This window comes from Equus caballus, chromosome 14 (assembly GCF_041296265.1).
Source record: "Equus caballus isolate H_3958 breed thoroughbred chromosome 14, TB-T2T, whole genome shotgun sequence".
Classification (NCBI taxonomy): Eukaryota; Metazoa; Chordata; class Mammalia; order Perissodactyla; family Equidae; genus Equus; species Equus caballus.
Genome location: NC_091697.1, coordinates 35,096,705 through 35,116,791, shown reverse-complemented (window position 1 = coordinate 35,116,791; position 20,087 = coordinate 35,096,705). Strand labels below are relative to the sequence as shown.

General features: G+C 49.4%; 1 protein-coding gene across 2 annotated transcripts in view; it reads right to left on the bottom strand.

The window, feature by feature from the left end:
* The window catches only part of CCNJL (cyclin J like), a 50,768-nt gene extending 31,039 nt beyond the window's left edge, over nucleotides 1-19,729 (bottom strand). Inside the window, exons 1-2 of one of the 2 annotated variants that reach the window (XM_023617300.2) lie at nucleotides 19,130-19,729; nucleotides 18,260-18,374 (exon numbers count right to left, since the gene is read on the bottom strand). In XM_023617300.2, coding sequence (XP_023473068.1) covers nucleotides 18,260-18,322 — 63 coding nt within the window. In that variant the 5' untranslated portion in view covers nucleotides 18,323-18,374; nucleotides 19,130-19,729. Of the gene's footprint in view, nucleotides 1-18,259; nucleotides 18,375-18,754; nucleotides 19,024-19,129 lie in introns of those variants that run through there. The other variant, XM_005599251.4, reaches the window with a different exon arrangement.
* Between the last annotated feature and the right edge of the window lie 358 nt (nucleotides 19,730-20,087).

The window sequence follows — 20,087 nt, the reverse complement described above, 5'->3', positions numbered from 1 at the left end:
GGGGCGGAGGGGCGTCAAGAGGCTTCCGAAACTCCTCCTCCCCAGCTGCTGGCCCTTTAGCAGCCCAGCCAGAAAGGAGAGCATGTGAGCCTCAGGTATGGCTGGAGATGAGCAGATGAGCAGGCAGGGCACAAGGACAGACGGCTGTGATGGAGTTGGGGTGGGGAGCCCACCTTACAAAAACCTGCTTTTGTTACCACAGTAGTTTATTTTATTATTTTTTTTGGTGAGGAAAGTTGGCCCTGAGCTAACATCTGTGCCAATCTTCCTCTATTTTTTTTTCTGTATGTAGGACACCACTACAGCACGGCTTGATGAGCGGTGTGTAGGTCTGCGCCCGGGATCCCAACCCACGAACTCCAGGCCACCATGCAGAGCACCCGAACTTAACCACTATGCCATGGGCTGGCCCCTAATTTATTTTATTTTTAAAAAACAATAACAATGGGCTAGAAGAAAATGGAAGACATACACCAAAATGATACCAGGGGTTATCTTGGAGGCTGGGATCACGTGTGATTTTTATTTTCACGAATTTCAACCCAGCAAATTTGAAAAAAAACATTCTATGTTAAAAACCCAAATTCATAGATAGAGAACAGACTGGTGGTTGCCAGAGGTGGGGGGTGGGCAAAACGAGTGAAGGGGATCAAAAGGTACAAACTTCCAGCTATAAAATAAATAAGTCATGGGGATGTAACGTACAGCATGGTGACGACAGTTAATACTGTACTGCATATGTGAAAGTTGCTAAGAGAGTAGATCTTCAAAGTTCTCATCAGAAGGAAAAAAAATTGTACTGTGTGGTAATGGACATTAACTGGACTTGTGCTGGTGATCATTTTGCAATATACACAGATAGCCAATCAGGTTGCACACCTGGAACTAAGACGTCAACAAAAAAGACTAAAATTTAAAAAATTCAAAGTATAACCACTTTACTATTTCAATAACTGTGTTTTGAGTTCGAAAAAAAAAATGGAGAGAAGGACTAGATACCCAGATACCCAGTGGGTTAAAGCCCAGCTCAAAGTGTATGGCCGACGATTTCGTGGCAACCCCGTATCCTCGCTTTGACAACGTCAGCCCTTTAACAAGAACATCCGCGGGCCAGCCCTGCACTCAATAGCCCATTTCAGCCTCACACGATGCAAAGGCCCCGCCAAGGTCCTACCCAGAAGTAATGTTTTTCTGTTTACTAATGATAAACTATGTGTTCACTTACAAATTTTCAAAAGTAGAAAAGAATAACAAAAAGCACTTATAATCCCTCATAAAGACAGAAGTACTAGTAAGTTTTACACGGACTGTTCCGATGTTTCTCTCTGCAAACTTTCACAAAACGGGATCATAAGCTCCAAGTGGGCCCCACCTCCCCTTCAGACAGCACCGGAAGCCATGTATTCAATGGCTGCCCAGCTCGTTTCATTGTAAGGTTGTGCTGTGACTTCACCAAACCCTCGTGTGGACATCTGGGCTGTTTCCCTTCCTTCCGGTTGGTCTCTGGTCAGGCCCGGTCACTGAGGCCTTCCCTGACTGCCCTCCTCGGCCGCAGCACCCCACACCTCTGCAGGGCGCATCCCTGCTGAGTGTTGGCCTGTTTACTAAATGTCCTCCCCACCCCCCAGAATGTGGTCTCCGTGAGGGAGGGCACCACTTCCCTCTCCAGGTCTTGGGTGTACCCTTGGTACCTGGCACAGAGTTAGGGCTAATGAGCATCTGCTGAAGGAGTGAATGAACGTTCGAATGAATAAGTGGAGTGTTTCATGTGATGAACACAGCCGTGACTGGAGCAAACACCAACTGGGGGATCGTCCCTGCGCCTGTGGCCTGCTCTGCCCTCCTCCCCCGCTGCCTGGCCCTGCCTCCTTCTCTGGGGTAACCAACAGGGTGGGGGGTGACTGCCCCCTTGAGTGGGAAACCCCAGCATTTCTGAGACCAGATAGAGCCATTCTCGGGGGAAGGAAGGTGGCGGGTGTCAACCACTCTGCCAAGAGCTCTGCCCGGAGGTTCTGAAGCAGAAACAGGATTATCTGAGCGGCACAGGGCTCCAGGAAAGGCCAAGCACCAGTGAATCACACCTACACAAAGGCCCCGACCAAGCTCCGGACAGAGGCAGCAGGCCGGCCAGCACAGGCCTCTGAAGATTCCTGGCTGTGTCTCGTCTCCACTGCTCTCCCCCTCCCCCCAAGAGGCGCTGACCTTGGCAGAGGTGGCAAACACCCCACCCCTGTGCTGGGCTCACAAGTGCCTGCGGGTACGGGCAAGGCCCACCCCAAAGTGCAGTTAAACAGACCCCGAGCCCACAGCCGGGACTGCTGGGCAGGGACCTCGGCCTGTCACAGTCGCTGGACAGATAGACGAAAAAATTCAGCGTGTGCTCTTGACACACAGGCTCTGCTGGCATTTTGAGGCTAACCTCAGAGGCGTTTGAAGGTCACGTGCAGTGCAGAAGTCAGCCAGTCACCCTTGGTTTCTCATACTACGGGAGGAAGGGAAGTCTTCATTTTAACCCTTGGTGTCCTGCACTGTGTTATTTTCTACTGCCTCTGGTTTTACTTCTCATTATTGACCCACTCTTCCTTCAGATCTCAGCTTAAAAGTCTCTTCTGAAAAGAGTGTCCCCTGGTCATGCCCCTGTCAGACACTCCCCAGGCATCAAGGACTTTTCATCCATTCATCGATCTATCCATCCATTTTCACTGTCTTTCAACGCTTCGCTATAAAACATCAAGAGGGCAGGATCTGGGTTCACCTTGTTCAGCTCTGTGACTCTAATACCTGACACAAAGGACACTCGATAATTACCAAACTCTCCAAATTTGGGGAATGGCAAATACTTGAAATGAATAGGTAAAAAAAAAAAAAGATTTGCTCTTGATCTTAGGTTGAACAAAAACTATTAATCATAACGAGTAATTCCAAATACTCATGAAGACCAGAGAAGAGGTACAAGGATTCCAGGGGATGCTGAATTCTAGGGAAAAGAAAAAGCTCTGTCCTTGCCTTCGGGTGGCATGTGCCTCAGTCTACTTTGTAGCAACAGAGGGTTACCAAGGACGAAGCAGGTCACTGTTTAGAGAGGATTGGGAGCTTCAAGAATTACAAATTATGTACTCTACATTCAGTCCTTTCAAAGGCAACGTTTCCCAGTGTGTGATCCACAATACGCCAGTGCTAAGATACACTCCTTGAAGAAAAGGGTTCTGTGGGCCAGTAGTTTGGGAAGCAGTGCATACTACATTGCTGCTTACTCAAAGGAATCGTACATTAGCCCATTAGAAGCCCTGAAACATCTGTTGAGGAAAAAACATCTAGTTTTGAGAAACTCTAGGTAAATTTATTTATCCACAGACCACCACCTCCACCATCCCCGGCCCCTTTTGCGGGGGCAGAGTAACAACACCTCAGAGAGCTTGTTCTGGGAAAGGGTGCTTTAGGGTGCTGGCGGCTGGGCACTGGTGCACTGGGGAAAATTCAACCCCAGCACATCCGCCAGGCGAGGCTGGTGGGAATCCCTGGCTCAATGCCGAATAATTTGATGACTCTAAGCTGAGAGATTTACTGAAAAGCTCACTGAGATTAAAAACCACAGCTTCCACCTGCAGAACTGCCCTGGTGAGAACTTCTACACGGCCGTGGGACTAGGAGCCTAGGAGAGGCACAAGAGGCTGCAGGTGCCAGTTCACGGAAGCCCCAGGCAGCCAAGGGCTACGTGCCAACTTGGGGGGGGTGGGCAGGGACCTGGCCCAAGGCTAAATGCCCCCATCTCTTATATAGACTACATATATATCTTTTACATATATTTATATTTATAATTTTGGCAGCTCCCAATCCTTCGAAAACACAGATCTGGTTCCTCCTTGGAAACCCTCTGTCGCTATTGGGTAGACTGAGGCAAATGCCACTCCAAGGCAAGGACAGTTTTCTCTTTTCCCTGGAATTCAGCCCCCCGAGCTTCTTGCACCTCCCCCAGGTCTTCACGAGTGCTGGGAATTGCTCATTATGATGAATAGTCTTATACAACCTTCCATTTTATAAATATGTATTATATATATAATTTGAAAGCTTTTCTATCTATATATCTATCTCTCTCTCTCTCTCATTGGCTAGACTCTGTGTTCCATGCATTTCGTCCTCTCATCCTCCAACAGGCCACGAGGTGAGCATTATGAGCATCGCTGTGTTCCAGACAAGGACGGCTCAGAGAGGTGACATAACCTGATTAGGTCACCCAGTTAATAAATGATGAAACAGAATCTGGGCTTTCTGACTCCGTGCTCTTAACACTATGTTTTGGGGGCTCCACAGGACAGTTTAGGTTTGTTTGTGTTTTCCTTCCAAAATAATGTTACATTTAACCAATTATAAAATATCTCATCACTACAGAAATTTCAGAGAATACAGATGAATAACGAAAATGAAAATGACGAGCAACCCCACAGCGGGGAAAGAACTGCGAAGATGTGCATGTGTCAGTCTACAGGCCTTCCAGTCTCGCTTCTTGGTGCACACATGCCCCCACTTCTCTCTCTCAGGAGACCATGGCCCCCTGACAACTCTAACTCACTTTAGGCTCTCCATCCCAACACCCAGCCTCCTGAGGTGGGCCCAGGCAGCCAGACCACCACTAGCATTAGTACCCAGAAACCGAGGCACAGAAGTGCGAGAGCCAAGGCCACACTCACGTCAGTGGCAAATCCTGGACTCAGACATGAGAGGAACTGGCCAGGCCTGGGGTGTGACAGCCACTTCAGAAACAGCCCAAGGTGCAGCGCAGGGCTGAGCTGCTCCCCAACAATAGCCACTGAACAGAAAACCACGTTGGGTCTCCTCTGTGCTCCCCACCAAGCTCCTCCTCACTGCTGCCAACTGCTGCCTCCCTAGGGAGGCTGGGCCTCCAGGCGCTGGGCCAGCTGCTTGGGAAACAGCTCCAGGGGTTGCGTCTGCCTGAGAAGAAAGAGTGGCAAGATGTGAAGAAACACCATGGGTAACCAAGGTGACCAACAGGAAGCGGAGACTTGCAAATTGAAAGGGAAAAAGAAAGGGGAGGGGTTCCTCAGAGGCCTCAGGAGTACACACCACTGACCCGGGAGGCCCTGCAAGGCTGGAGGGTCACCCTCCTTCCCCTCTCTGCCCTATTGCTTCACAAAGCCCAAGGAGGCACTTTCGGTAAAGAATCGACATCTCTGCAGGAACACTATTTCAACATTCTCTCGAGAGGGAGGCCCCCGGCACAAAAAGCCAACAATGCCAGTGACATCCCCTCCTGCTGACACCTGGCTTAGCTTCCTTCTAGCAGAGAGAAAGGTGCCCCCAGCCACCACATCTCTCACCAACCCTCTGAACTCAGCAAAGGGCAGGGGGGCCAGCTCAGGACACACCTCCTCATTCCCAGGAGCCAGAGCCACTGCCATTCCGGGCATACTCTGCACCAGGCACGGCTACAGCTGCCAGGCATCCAACTGTGGCCAAAGTCATGTGTGTCCCCTTCTTGGTGGTCACCTTCCCACCAATGCCACTAAGCCCTCCCACCACCCCCATGGACAACACTCACGGCCTTTTCATAAAACACCCCCAAGGTCTTCACTTCAGCAGCTTCCTGATAGGACCACGTCCCACACCCCCTTGACTGGGGTTCCCCTCCTTCTCCCACACCCTCCATTACCTAGGGGCAGGGGTCATCACGTGCCCCCTTCCTAGTACTCTGTAACACGTCCCACCCTTGGATGTCTCCCCCTTTCTTCCTAGGTCACCATTGCTAAGCTGTGGCCTCAAAAGCTCTCCATTCCACACCTGGAGCTCCTGTCCCCAACTTCCAGATTCCTTCTGATGGCTTCCATCCTTGGCACCTTGACCCTACCATGCAGCCCAAAACGGGTCAGTAGGGTAATCACCACCACTACCCTCCAGTCACCCCAGCCAGGACTCCATTCTCCTGTTGGTCTCTAGTCCCGGGTTTCTGCAACTGTGGTCAGTTGACCACAGGCATTGGAATCTCCTGGCAATCTCCTGAAAAATGGAGGCACCCCCCCCCGTACTGAGTTGGATAGTGACCCCCAAAATTCATGTCTACCCAGAACGTGACCTTAATTGAAAACAGGGTCTTTACAGATGCAACCAAGTTAAAATGAGGTCGTATTGGATTAGGGTGTGTCCTAACCCAATGACTGGTGTCTTTACAAGAGGAGAAAACAGAGACAGACACACAGAGGAAAAACTAGGTGGAGACGAACATAGGAAGAAGGCCATGTGAAGACAGAGGCAGAGAATGGAGTGATGCAGCTACAAGCCAAGGAACCGCCAAGGATGCTGGAAACCACCAGATCTAGAAGAGGCAAGGAAGGATCCTCCCCAAGAGCCTGTGGAGGGAGCACGGCCCTGTAGACAGCTTGACTTCGAACTTCCAGCCTCCGGAACTGTGAGAGAATGAACTGTGTGTCGTTTTAAGCCAGCCAGACTGAGGCAGCCCTAGAAACCTACTACCCTCCCCATTTCTGACCTACTGAATCAGACGTCCTGGGCACCTATCTGTGCTTTACAAGCACTTCACTTGAGCCTGATGCTGGACTCTAAGCTCCATGAAGGTAGAGAACTTTGTTTTGTTCGTCACTTACATCCCCAGTGGCTAGCAGTGCTTGGCACCCGGTCAGCTGCTAATACGTGTTGAATGCAAGAATGAACATGCACTGAGCTTCAGTCAGGACATTTAACTTATCCTTTTTTTTAAAGCAACTTTAATAATCAAATGAGATAATGTGCATCAGGCACTCAACAGGGTCCGGCATATAGTAGGTGCCCAATAAACACCAACTCCCTTACTGTGGTGGTCAGTGGGGGGTCCTTAAAGATTACAGAGAAACTAGTCATTGCTAGAAGGAGCAGTCTAAGAACAATGCACTGTGAAAAAGGCTGATTGTGCTCAGCAATGGAAAATTACTTTGTTCTAACTAGCAAGAAACTTGAAATCTTTCAGTCCTTTTGTTAATTGGCCCTTTTTCTTTTTTGAGGAAGATTAGCCCTGAGCTAAAATCTGCTGCCAATCCTCCTCTTTTTTTGCTGAGGAAAATTGGCTCTGAGCTAACATCATGCCCATCTTCCTGTATTTTATATGTGGGATGCCTGCCACAGCATGGCTTGATAAGTGGTGTGTAGGTCTGCACCCGGGATCTGAACTGATGAACCCCAGGCTGCCGAAGTGGAGTGTGCGAACTTAACCACTGCACCACAGGGTTGGCCCCTTAATTGGCCCTTTTGATCCTATTTTCTAAAATTCTGAGGTCTCCTCACTTCCTGCCCTGGTTCAAATGCCATCTCTTTGAATCACTGCCAACACCCAGGTTGCCAAGGCCAAGGCCATTGTCCAGTGGTCTGGCACTGCCTTGCCCCTACCCTCTTCACAGCTCTCCAAGTGCTCTCAGGATAAGTGTAAACATCTACGGAGACCGCATCCCCAGAGTCAATGCTCCTGGCGCATCTCCCTCTCCTTCCCCACTCACCGGGCTGCCCCTCACAGGTCACTGATGTGTGACCATCATCCACTGCCCCCGGCTTTGGGAGATGGACTTCCTCCACACCTCTCTGTGTCTAGCCAGCTTGTGCTCACCTTTTGAACCCAGCTCAAACAGCACCTCCTCTTTGGACTTTTCACACTTTCCTAGGGAACGGGATGTAGCTGTTGGTATAGTGGTGTGAGTGTGAGCTTGGAGCCAGGTTGCCTGGGTCCAAATTCTGGCTCTGCCATCTACAGTACTAGCTGTACGGCCTTGGGTAAGTTAGTTCAGTCTTAAACTTTTACAGCATGTCCCATCTGTAAAATGGGGATAATTACAGGACCCACTACAAAAGGGGGCCCGAGGACTTAGATACTGGAAGGGGGTATGTCAAGCTCTCAGCACCCATTAAGGTGGGCAGTCATTACCAACTTTCACTGGCTATTACAGCCACCAACAAATGGAATGGCCGTAACTGGTTTAAAACGACTATGTCCTCAGCTGTGCTAAGGGCCCCCAGGGTGGGAGTTGGGTCCGGGTATGTCCTGGCAGAGCCTCCCAGGGGTCCGCAGGCTATACATGGGGCTCAGTTAATAGCTGCTGGATAAAGAGGCTCTCTGCTAAATAAGCCACGGAGATGGTGCACAGAAATAAGCCAGAACTGCCCTTCCCAGACTCACAGTCAACCAAGACTACCTGTGGCCACTTGGCTTCCTCCTTCCTGACCAGAATGTTGACTCCCCTCCTCCCAAACAGGCTTCCGGGGAGGTTCCTGACACCCGGGAAGACGTTTTGAGTGGCTTGACATAAATTCCCCCAGAAACCGCTTCACGGCCCATCTTAAAATTAACTATGCGAAATAAACCCTGAGGTATTAAGGGATAATGGGTTATTACGTCTGCAACTTCGTTCCAGAAAAAAAAACGTACAAAGATAGAAGAAGAGAACGATAAGGCAAATGTGTTAAAATGTTCACAATTGTGTTCTCTGCCGGCAACTCTTCTGCAAGTTTGAAATTTTTTCGGAACAGAAAGTTAACACAAAAGGAGAAACCAACGAGAGAGTTCAACTCCAGAGGCAACAGCTCTGTACCACGAACCCCCGCCTTCTCACCTCGCTCCGTGGCCGCCCAGGGTGTCGGCCCACCGGAGGGGAAATTCACAGTTTACCATCACTGACTTCAAGACTGACTGCGAGTCCTCTGCCTGTCAAAAGCCAGGCTCTGGACAGTGGATCACAGGTTTTAAGGCCCCAGCTCTTCCATCTAACAGGGAGACCCTGGCCGAGCTCTTCAGTCCTGGGAGACTGTTTCTCTACCAGCAGAATGAAGTTAGCAGCAGCCGTGCTACCCACCCCACAACACTGTGGACAGCAAACTCCCAGAAGGCAGTGTGTGGGCTGTAAGGCACAGACCCCAGATAAGGTGTCCATGATGAGCACATACCAACTCGGGGGGTGGGGTGGGCCCTCTCATGCAGCAGCTGCTCTGCTGAGATCTGAGGAGACACAGCCCCCGCCCGCCATCTAGGGATGGAGCCAGATCCAAATGGAACAATCCCATTAAGAAGCGTATAATTACAAACTGTGCTGAGCGCAGAAGGAATAATCGAGGGTGGTCTGAGAACATCACAAGGGGCCCGGCCCTGTCCTTGTCTGGGAGTCAGGGAAGGCTCCTCGGAGGAAGTGATGTTTGAGCTAACAGCTAGAGAACAAGTAGGTTACAGCAAATTATAATCCACAAGAGTGGGGAACTATATAAACCAAACTGTTAATACCGAACTCAGTTAAATGATATCAAGAGGAAGCAATAGGTCAAATCAAGAACAGGGGACATTCATCAGGACAAATGACCTGTTTTTCTCCAAAAATCAATGGCATGAAAAAAAAAACTTTTAAGGGGATGGAGGACGGGGGACCATTAGAGAATAAAACACTTAAGAATAATCTTTTAAAAATGTAATTAATGCACAGATCTGGATCATGATTTGAACAAACTAACTATAAAAGCCATTTTTGAGACAGCTGGGGAGAACTGAATACGGCCTGGGCAATAGAAGATATTAAAGAATTATGGTTAATTTTGTTTAGTGTAACAATGGCACAGTTGTTATGTTAAAAAAAAAAGCTGTTAGTAGATATTTATCTGTTAGTAGATATTTCTGGGTGAAGTGACATGCTGTCTGGCAAAGAGATGAAACAGGTTCCGGGCTGGGTGGAAGGTACAGAAGGATTCATTCTACTTTTGCGTATCTTTAAATATTTCTATAATAACAAGTTAAGGAAAAAGCCGTGGTTTACTCCAAAGCGTCAGAAGCACTCCCGGTAGCTTGGATTTTTTACAATGATCAGAAAAATCAATTGCCATCATACAAAGTTATCGACCACATCACGTCTAATGACTCCACCATATTTCAGTGGATAGATGAACCACAGTGAAACCAACTCCCTTCTGATGGGCAGTCACGTTTTTTCCAACTTTTCCTTATAACAACTGAATCTATCCAATTCCAGAAGCTTCTGTTCTGATGATCCTCCCATCCCCCTCTTGTCTTCCCCAATTCAGACTCTCAAGTCACTGGATGACCATTTCTGGACTAAGTAGCTGGTGGTAGCAGTGTGGATGTCCCTATCACAAAGATAGCCTAGACTCTGGCACCATCTGCTCCAGCGACCTGCAAGGGACCCAGTGTCTCAAGACAATTCAAATTCAGCCTCAGAAGGATTCAGTTTCCAATTCAGCCTCAGAAGGATTCAGTTTCCAAGGAACTGCCCCTTGGGGGCAGTGGACAGCACACACTGCAATGATGGGGCTAAGAGGGAGCATGGGGAGTTTTCTGGCCAGGGCTGAGGGTCACCTTCACAGCCCTCAAGCAGCCCGACACAGGCCTCAGGCTGGTTCCCTGCTGCAGACAGGTCTCCCAGATGCTGGAAAGTATTCAGAGTTCCCTCCTCCTGCCCCGCCATCCCGCAGCGATTTTCCTATTCTGGGTTCCTGCTCCTTTTAAGCACAGGCAAGAGACACCATCTAAAGGGACCTATTTTTTTTTGGAAGGCTAATATCCAGAGTTAGCAAAGCTGCTGAGAAGCAGGCACTCTCCCCCACCACTGGGGCAAGCACAAGCTGGGCCGACCTTTTGGGAACGTATTAACTGCTGATGTGCAAAGTTCTTAGAGTCATACCCTGTGACCAGCAATTCCATTTCAGGGATTTATTCTCATGAGCATCCACACAGACTAGGCTCCCCACCACAGTGCTGTGTAAAATGGTACACTAGAAATGGCCCAAAAGACCATCAAGAGGGGAATTGGTAAGCAAATTATGTTATATACATACAAAGGAACACTACTCAGCAATAAGAAGAAATAAACTCCTAATAGATACAACACAGATGAATCTCAAAGCATTACACTACGTGAAAAAGGGCAGACAAAAAAAGGCATACACAGGCGTAACTCCATTTATATGACTCGAGAAAAGACAAATTAACCTACAGAGACTAAAACAGATCAGTGATTGACTGGGAGCAGGATGCGGTGAGTGACTGAGGGGGGCAACAGAGAACTTTCTAGGTGGATGGCAATGTTCCATATCTTGATTATGGTGGTAGTTACATGAGTGTATACATCTGTCAAAACTCACTATAGACTCAAAACTGTATGCACACTTAAGATCTGTACACTGTACTGTATATAAATTATACTTCAATTTAGAAAATGAATAACAGCTCCGTCTAAATACCCAACAAGACAAGTTAATTGAAGCATCGCGTTGAATCATGGTATATCCATACAATAAAACATTATGCATGATATTCTAGAATAGTTAATGACATAGGACTACGTCATTAGTATATACAATTAAGAAAAAAATTGTTAGCGAACACTAATGTAGTCTAATGGCATTTTTGTAAAATAAAATGTGTACATTTGGATAGAAAATGACCAAAAAGAAATATTCCATTCATTCATTCAAAACAAATTTATTGAGTTATCTACTATATATCTTTATTGTTACAATGAGCAGAAAAGACAAAAAAAAGTCCCTTCTGGTCATGGAGATTCTGTTCAGTGGTTTCACAGAAAATATTAAATTATTAAAATGTAAACATTAAAAAAAATCACATGGTACAGGAAAGTGTGTAAATGATACTACCACTTGTGTTAGAACATACACACATTTGATTTGTTTATGCACAGAATAACTCTGGAAGGATTCATGAGATACTGGGATCAGTGGTACCTTCCAAGGAAGAAAAAACTAGGGGAACACGACAGAGGAAGTCTATTCACTATCTGGTCTTTTATACAGCTTAATTTTGTTTTGTTTTCTTTTCCTTTTCTTTTGTTTTGGTGAGGAAGATTGGCCTTGAGCTAACATCTCTGCCAATCTTCCTCTATTTTGTACGTGGGATACCTCCACAGCATGGCTTGATGAGCAGTGTCTAAGTCTGCACTCAGGATCCCAAACTGTGCACCCCGGGCCAGTGAAGTGGAGCACACAAACTTAACCACTACACCACCAAGCCAGTCCCAAAGATTTTTCTTTTTGCTTGAGGAACATTAGCCCTGAGCTATTATCTGTGCCAATCCTCCTCCACTTTGTATGTGGGTTGCCACCTCAGCATGGCTTGATGAGTGGTGTAGGTCTGTGCCTGGAATCTGAACCCGTGAACCTGGGCCATCAAAGCAGAGTGCACCAGACTTCACTATGCCACAGGGCCAGACCCCACAGACAGCTTGAACTTTTTTTTACAATGTTCGTGTATTATCTATTCTAAATAAACACAACTGATTGTTTCTCATTTTTTGCTAATAACCAATAACCAGGAATTGAGTGGGGAAGAACGATATAGAAATGCGTGCATGATAAAAGGCAAAATGAACAAAGAGTTTTGAGACAAGAGGTTTTCCATTTTTACCATAAGAAATTCAAAAATAAAAATGTTCTGTGACAACGCACACACAAAAGAACAGAATCTACATCAAAATGTCAACAGAGATTACTCCCAAGCGATGGGACTGTGGGAGGGGTTTTACCTTCTTCTGTTTGCTTGTATTTATTTTTGCAGTTTCCTAAACAAACAAGTAAAAAAAAAAAAAGATCCCACTCTGAGTGTGTGTGTTTAATTGCTTAAAAATGAGAAGAGAGAAAAAGCAGACCCATAGCGTCACCTCTTTCTGCCAGGTTCTCAGATACATGAGAGAGCGGTTGGCTGCACTCCTCTTACCCAAGGGGCCATGGGGTTTAGGAAGACAAAGAACAAGTCAAGGGCAAGGGCACAGGGCCAGCCCAAAGCCTTGTGTCCTTCCCTCACTCAGAGAGCCCAGGCTTCCCCAGCCAACCAGCGCGCCTGCCAAGCCCCTTGCCTGTCCCCAATCCAGAGGCCCCAGAGGTTGACGGAACATGCCCGTCATTTTCTCCAGCGTCACCTGGGAGGCCGGTGGGACAGGGATCACTTCCTGGTTTACAGATGGAAAGAAGGCTCCAAGCTAATTTGCTTCTTCCACAGAGAAGGTGCAGAGAGAGCAAGTCTCAGCTGCGTGTCGCGGGTACACTGAGCCCTTCGGTCTTCTGAGACATGAAGGACTCGAGAAAACGCCAAGTTCTGATTGTTTTGTCACCAGCTTCCTACAGAAGACAGGTGACACACCGGAGTCAAGGAGTCACCAAACTGGATGCCACCTTGCATGACATCTCATCCAGCCCCCCAACCCCACTGGTCAATCCATCTTGCACCCTCTGTCTGTCTTCATGCACCTCTGGGGGCTGCCCACATCACCTCTGCAAGCTGGCCTACAGGAATTCTCCTTACATTAAGAGCCCCAACGTAGGGTCTCTGGGAAGCCTTCCCGCATACCCATTCCATGGGCCCCAGAAGAATCCATCTGAGCCCGGTCCTTCCCTTCTGTGCTCTCACAATGCCTGTGTCTGCATCAGGTGAGGCGGTGGACATCCCTCGGCCCCTCTCCACACGGTACACTCATCTGGGAATGCCGGGACACAAGGCACAACCTCATGCTGCAAGGAGCTTAAAGTCTAGCGGGCAGGACACACGACTACACAGGGTGACAGGGACAGTGAGAAGCATGCATGAGGTTGGAGCCGGGACACATGGCAGAGGGGAGAGGTTTGAAGGACAAGGAAGTTGGCCCTCAAGTTGAGAGCCACACCATGCCCTAATTCCATCGTGTGCGTCCAGAACCTGCTAAGTTTAAACTTAGGTGGATGCATCTTTCACAATAAAAAAAAGGTAGCTCTCAGTTGTCATCTGAATACTCACCAGGGCATACACCTGGTTACCAGAAAAACACCACCACCAGCCTCATTATCACCACCGGCCTGGTGTTGATCTGCTCCTCCCCTCGTGTTCAGTGAAGAGGTTCAAGGGCACAGGTCTAACAGCAAGAAACCTGACCCCCTGTCCTGGCTGGCAGCCCCCAGACCCAGCAGAAAGGTGAGATGTGGGGTAGACGGGGTGTAGCCGAAGTGGGGGGCTCTAGGTCTGCTCCAGCAGAAGCAGTAGGGCCAGGAAGGGTGATCAAAGGAGCAATTTAAGGCTGAGCATGGGATAAAGGTGACCTGAGAGAGAGAGATTGCTCCAGAGCACTGGCGGGGGAGGAGAGCTCATTCTCCTCTTCACCAGTCAGGACGCCTTAGCTGGGCTGTCAGATCTTGCCGATGGTGTCTAGCTCGTGGGCCTCAGCCCTCAGCAGGACATAACTTTTGGCAAACTGCTGCCATCCCCAGCCTCAACCCCATCACCGTCCAATAGTCCAAGGGCAGAATGCTGCCTTTCTTACGAGGATTATCTGTCACACTTGTAAACCCTTGGAGGGTGGTCACAAACCCCAGGCCTTACCCTGACAATGCACTACGTGAGAGGGCCGTCGTGCTCACAGGCAGCAATCGGAAGTGGAAAGGCACGACACCCGAGAGGTACCCAGCACATGTCTCACACAGCTCTTAGGTTCTCTCACTTACTCCTAACACTCCTATAACACAGTTACCCCCATTGACAGAGAGGAAAGTAAAGAAGATTCTTTCTTCTCGTCATTGCACACAGATCCGGGAGGCTCTGTTCTAGACACAAAGGCCCGGACCTGAGTAACATGGACACAGGCCTATTCTTGTGGAGCATATATTCTAGTCTGGGAAAAAAGATGATAAACACACAGAAAACAATGCCAGATACTGGTAAATGCTACAAAGAAAACAAAATAGGATGGTTTGACAGAGTGACTCGGAGGAACAGTAATAGAGAAAAGTCGACTACAAATAGAGGGAACAGATAGTGCAAAGGCCCTGAGACACAAACAAGCTTGATTATTCAAGGAGGAGATAGGAGGTCAGGCGGGAGCAGTGAGACAAGGGAGGAAGGCAGGCTGGGGCCCTTGTATCAAGTAACACAAGTAGTGGTAAGGACTGGGAATTTTATTCTAAGTGCACTGAGAAGACACGGGAGATCTTTAAGCAGGGAACGACACGATCCAAGCTCTGGCTGCTGTGGAAAGAATGGGCAATGGGGGCCAGGTTTAAAGAGGTTTAGAAAGGGTAAATAAGCAGCTCAGGGTTTCACTGGCATTACTGGCTTGCATCCCACATTGAGGTTCATTTCCACAGTGGCACATCCTACGTGCTGTAGTACAATGCTCTTCTAGAATCTCACATCTGATGAAGCGGGGATCCCGCCATCCCCCCGACCCCAGCCTGCTTCCTGCACCAGTCTGCCGAGAGTAAGTGCTCCTGGTTCTGGGACGACAGCGCAACGGCACATACGGAAACACGCTCTGCGTCCATCTGGCAACATTCACCAAACTGTGAGTGTCTCCTGTGTGCCAGACACTTGTAAAGTTGTTCTACAGTATAAGAAAAGTTTTATTAGATAGATGTTTAATAAAAAATTACTCTGGGGAAAAAAGAAATGGCCAGCTCTCATTCCTCAAGAAAGGTGAGGCTGGCGTGGTTCTGGGCTCCCCCTAGTCTTTACTTCTCTCTGCAAACTCTCTGTTAAGCCAAACCTTCTCCAGAAGCATCTGCTTCTTTCAAGAGGGAAAGGAAATAAAGGAGAAAAATAGTTAATACACTGGGGAGGCGGGACATTATAACCACAAGAACCTGGGATTTGGGGCTGGCCCGGTGGCACAGCGGTTAAGTGCGCACGTTCTGCTTCGGCGGCCTGGGGTTTGCCGGTTCGGATCCCAGGTGCGGACATGGCACTGCTTGGCATGCCATGCAGTGGTAGGCGTCCCACATATAAAGTAGAGGAAGATGGGTATGGATTGTCAGCTCAGGGCCAGTCTTCCCCAGCAAAAAAGAGGAGGATTGGCAGCAGTTAGCTCAGGGCTAATCTTTCTCAAAAAAAAAGAACCTGGGGTTTGCCCTGGTACGACCAGCTTCAAGTCACTGGTGACCCTGACCATCAACCCCTGAGTTTTCTATTTCTAACCTGTAAAACCTGGACAAACCCATCTACCCTCTGAGGTGGGTGGCCCAACAGTGAAGGAGTATGACCCCATGGCATGGGTGAGGCACAATTACTGGGGAGCAGCCTGCCCTGCTCCTTTGAGTGGCTGGAGGCGAGATGAGAACACTCACTCACGTATAAAAGGCTGGGGATTCTCAGGTAACGAGCCGGCTGAGTTTATACTGCTCTCAGAAATCCTGCCTGGTAGAAAGGGGCGAATTAGGTCAAAGTCATTCCTCCCAAGCTATAAGCAGAACTGACAGCCACTCGAGCCTATGATAAACAAGGAAGCCCCATTTCCACGGCGGCCCTCACTAATTCATTCAGCCACCACCTCCAGAAAAGGACGGAGACCGCGCAGCCTGGGCTCCATCCCACCACCCCTGCTTTTTAACTGAACCCTCGAGACCAGGATTTCCTCTCAGATGTCTAGAATGTGCTGCACCTTGGCCATCCTGCTCGAGGAAGAAGCCCCAGGGAAGCCCAGGAAAGCCTGGACGAACAGCACAAGACAGGGACAGGCTAGTAAATATAGGAAAAAAGAAAAAATAATTAATTTGGCTGGAAGACAGCTATTCCCTAATGAGGAAAAAATCCCGCATAGCTGGTGACTTTTTAAGCAGAACTCCACAGACACTGGGTGCAAGTGCACTGGATGTGGGACCTGTCGGTACAGAGACCCAGGAGCCCCACTAGGAAGGCCTCTTCTCCCTCCCTGTACTGGGTGGAATAGCGTCCCATCCCCCCCGCCACCCCAAATTCACGTCCACCCTGAACCTCAGCCCACCCTGAACCTCAGCGTGTGACCTTATTTGGAAACAGGGTCTTTTCAGATGTAATTAGTTCAATTAAGATGAGGTCATACCAGATTAAAGTAGACCCTATTCCAGTGACTGGTGTCCTTATAAGGAGATAAAACAGACACAGACAGACATACAGACAGACAGCCATGTGACAAGGGAGTCAGAAACTGGAGGGGTGCAACTACAAGCCAAGGAATACTGAGGATTGTGTGCAACCACCGGAAGCTAAGAGGAGGCAAGGAAGGACCCTCCTTTAGAGAGAGAATGGCCCTCCCAACACGTTGATTTCGAACTTCTGGCCTCCAGAACTGCGACAACAAATTTCTGTTATTTTAAGACCCTCATACCAGATTTGTGGCGCGGTGGGCCCTCTGGATCTGCGGGTTCCGCATCCGTGGATTCAACTAAGTGCAGATGCAAAGCCCTACGCACGTGGTTCCGCTGACGGTTGCGACGGTACTGAACGTGTGCTAGACTTTACTTTCTCGTCATTATTCCCTAAACAATACAGTATAACAACCATTATACACAGCATTTACCTTGTATTAGGTATTATAAGTAATCTAGACGCGATTTAAAGCATACGGGAGGATGTTGCCTGGGTTATATGCAAACACTACGCCATTTTATATAAGAGATTTCAGCATCCGCGGGTTTTGGTATCCGCGGGGGTCCTGGAATCAAACCTCCGCGGATACCGAGGGACTGTAGTTTGTCACGGCAACCCTAGGAAACCAATACACACTCTTCTACTTCACACCTGTTCCCCAAACCACCCTTCCCTGTCTCAGCCCACAGGCAGCAGGCCAGACACACTGGCCATGCCTCCAGCCCACCGGGACTTTTTCCACCTTCCCAGGAGCCATCAGCTTCCCTCCTTTGAGGCGAGGGGAGTGGAGCGATCACATTTCAGCTGCCCCCACCTTCTGCCACCAGAGGCAAACTGGCAGGGGAGTTTGTGTTTTTCTCCCCACAGCCTCCTAGTTTTGTAGCCTCTTTCATTTAGATTAGTGTTTCTTAAATTTCATTTACCTAATATTTCTTTGTTATCGAGTCACTATTTTTACTTACATTTAAAAGGATCTGCTACATCGTTACAATAAATGGAAAATGAGCATCATTTATCCTACGCAGAATTTGCTAGATACATTTTTAAACTGTACGTTAAAATACACTATTTTTTTTAAAGTCCATTCATGTGACATTTAAAATAATCTCGAGCGCCAATACGACGGGAAATACTGCCTTAAGAGTACAGTGACTATCTCTGTTTAATTGGCCGGAGCTCTGGGCTCCTAATCAGAAGAATCAACTTAAACTCTCCAATCTCGTTTTCCTTTCTCCCCCCACACACTCCGGGAGAAAGCTAAGGGCAGGAAGAAAGCAAGGCACCAAGGATTCTGAGTTCCCACGCGGGGTGACCTGAGGACACGGAATCGAGAGCGAAGGGACTTTAACTACCCAGTCCTGTAAGTGACAAGGGCGGGGAGGGACTGACCTTCTCGCGCAGGGTGCAGTGGACGTCCGAGGCGACGCGCCCTTCCCACCACGGCTCATCCATCACCGCGTGCGCAGCGCCGCGATCCGAGGCTACCGGGCTCTCCGGGCGCACCCTGCGTAGACACGGGCAACTTCAGCGGCCGCAGCGCGACCCCCGGCTCCGACCCCCCGCATCCCTATCGTCGCTCGTCCCCACCCGGGGACCCTTTCCTGCCCTGCTCGGCAGAGCTGGCGGTCGCCTCCTGTCCCGGGGAGGTTGTGGTGCCCCCTCCCCTCTGCTCGCGGGACCTGGGGCGACCTGGAGCTGTGCGAGAACTTGCAGAATTTCTATCTTCCCTTTTGCAAAAGTTGCAGAGAAAGTTGCCGTCGCCGCTAGCTCGCCCGAGGCTGGGGCTCCGGCGGCGGCCACCGGCTCGCCGTCCCCAACTCCTCCCCCGCCGCCCAGCCTTTGTCCTGCTCCCACATCCTGCCCTCGAGCCGGGGCGAAACTCACGCATCCCTCTCCGGGCGTGGGGGGCTGCGGGCGCCGGGCCCCTCCCAGGGCCGAGCCGGCGGCGCCTTCGAGAGCCTGCACGCGGCGGGCACCGCACGGGGCGCTCCCCGCTCCCGACGGCCGCCCCCGCAGCCCGCTCGCCCCGGCCGCCGCCGCGCCCCTGCGTGCGCTCGGTCCCGCCGCGGCTCGCAGCCTCCGGGCCGGCGGGGGCCTCCCTCCCTCGCTGGGGGAATTGGGGGCCGGGCCTCGCGCATGCGCCGCCGGCCCCGCACCCCGCGGGGCGGGGGGCTGGGAATTGGAGTCTTTCTTTCGCCAGCGCTGGCTCCGCTTCCTGCCAGCCGTCCTCCCCCGCCCCGGTGGAGAGCTTCCTCTCACCTTTGCCGAGCCTCCCGGTGGCCTCCTGGGCACCCTGCCGGCTCACTCGGGGGCGCAGGGACCGCGGCGCCACCTGCGCGCAGCACACGTGAAACGCGCGGGCGGGATGCACCCAGAAACTTCTGTCTCCCGCGTGCGCTGCTCTAGCCGAGTTTACGTCCGTTCCACCTGTTTTTTCTTTCTTGTTTTAACCTGTCCTGTGTTGGGGAGGTAGATTTCCAAACGGACGGTTCCCACGAAAGCTCCAGAAAAGCCACTCTTAATTATCCACGAGTCCCTAATTCTACAGGAGGCTCAGTAAGTCAACTAGATGTCTTGTGCTCCTGCGAAGTACATGTTGATCTACGCCTCACATGGGAGGAAAAGCAATCTTTTGGGACGGTCCAGTAGGTGGAAAGCATTGTCTTTTTAATTCAGTTGATTGTTTTCGGAAAGGCACTCTTTTCAGTCAGCTAATCTGATGGCACGGTATTTGTGATTTGGAGATTCACAGTCCTGGGATCGAATCCACCTACCAACTAGGTGGTTTGTGCCAAGTTCCTCAGACTCTCGAAGCTTGGGAACCCTCCTGTGTCAAATGAGAATAAAAGTTGCACCATCCTGCTGGGGATATTCTATCATTAAATAAGATAATTCGCATAAAGGGATAACCGCCATGCCGAGTATAGAAGGAACATAATAGCTAGCTGCTGCTAAAGAGCCTTTGGTTTCTGACTAGTTTCCTGCAAGCAAATACCCACCTGGAAAAAAATCGTAAAGTCAGCTTTGGTAAGCTTTAATTGGAGCTTAAAGAGCAGTTTTAACTTAAAAAAAAAAAACCCAAAATTATCAATTCTTGTAAAACTGTAAAAAACCTAGGAATAAACTTACTAAAAAGTGCAGGCTCTTCATGAAGAAGTTATAAAGGTTGAAACGTAATAAGAAAGGCTTGAAGAAATAGGAGGTGAAAATAGCAACT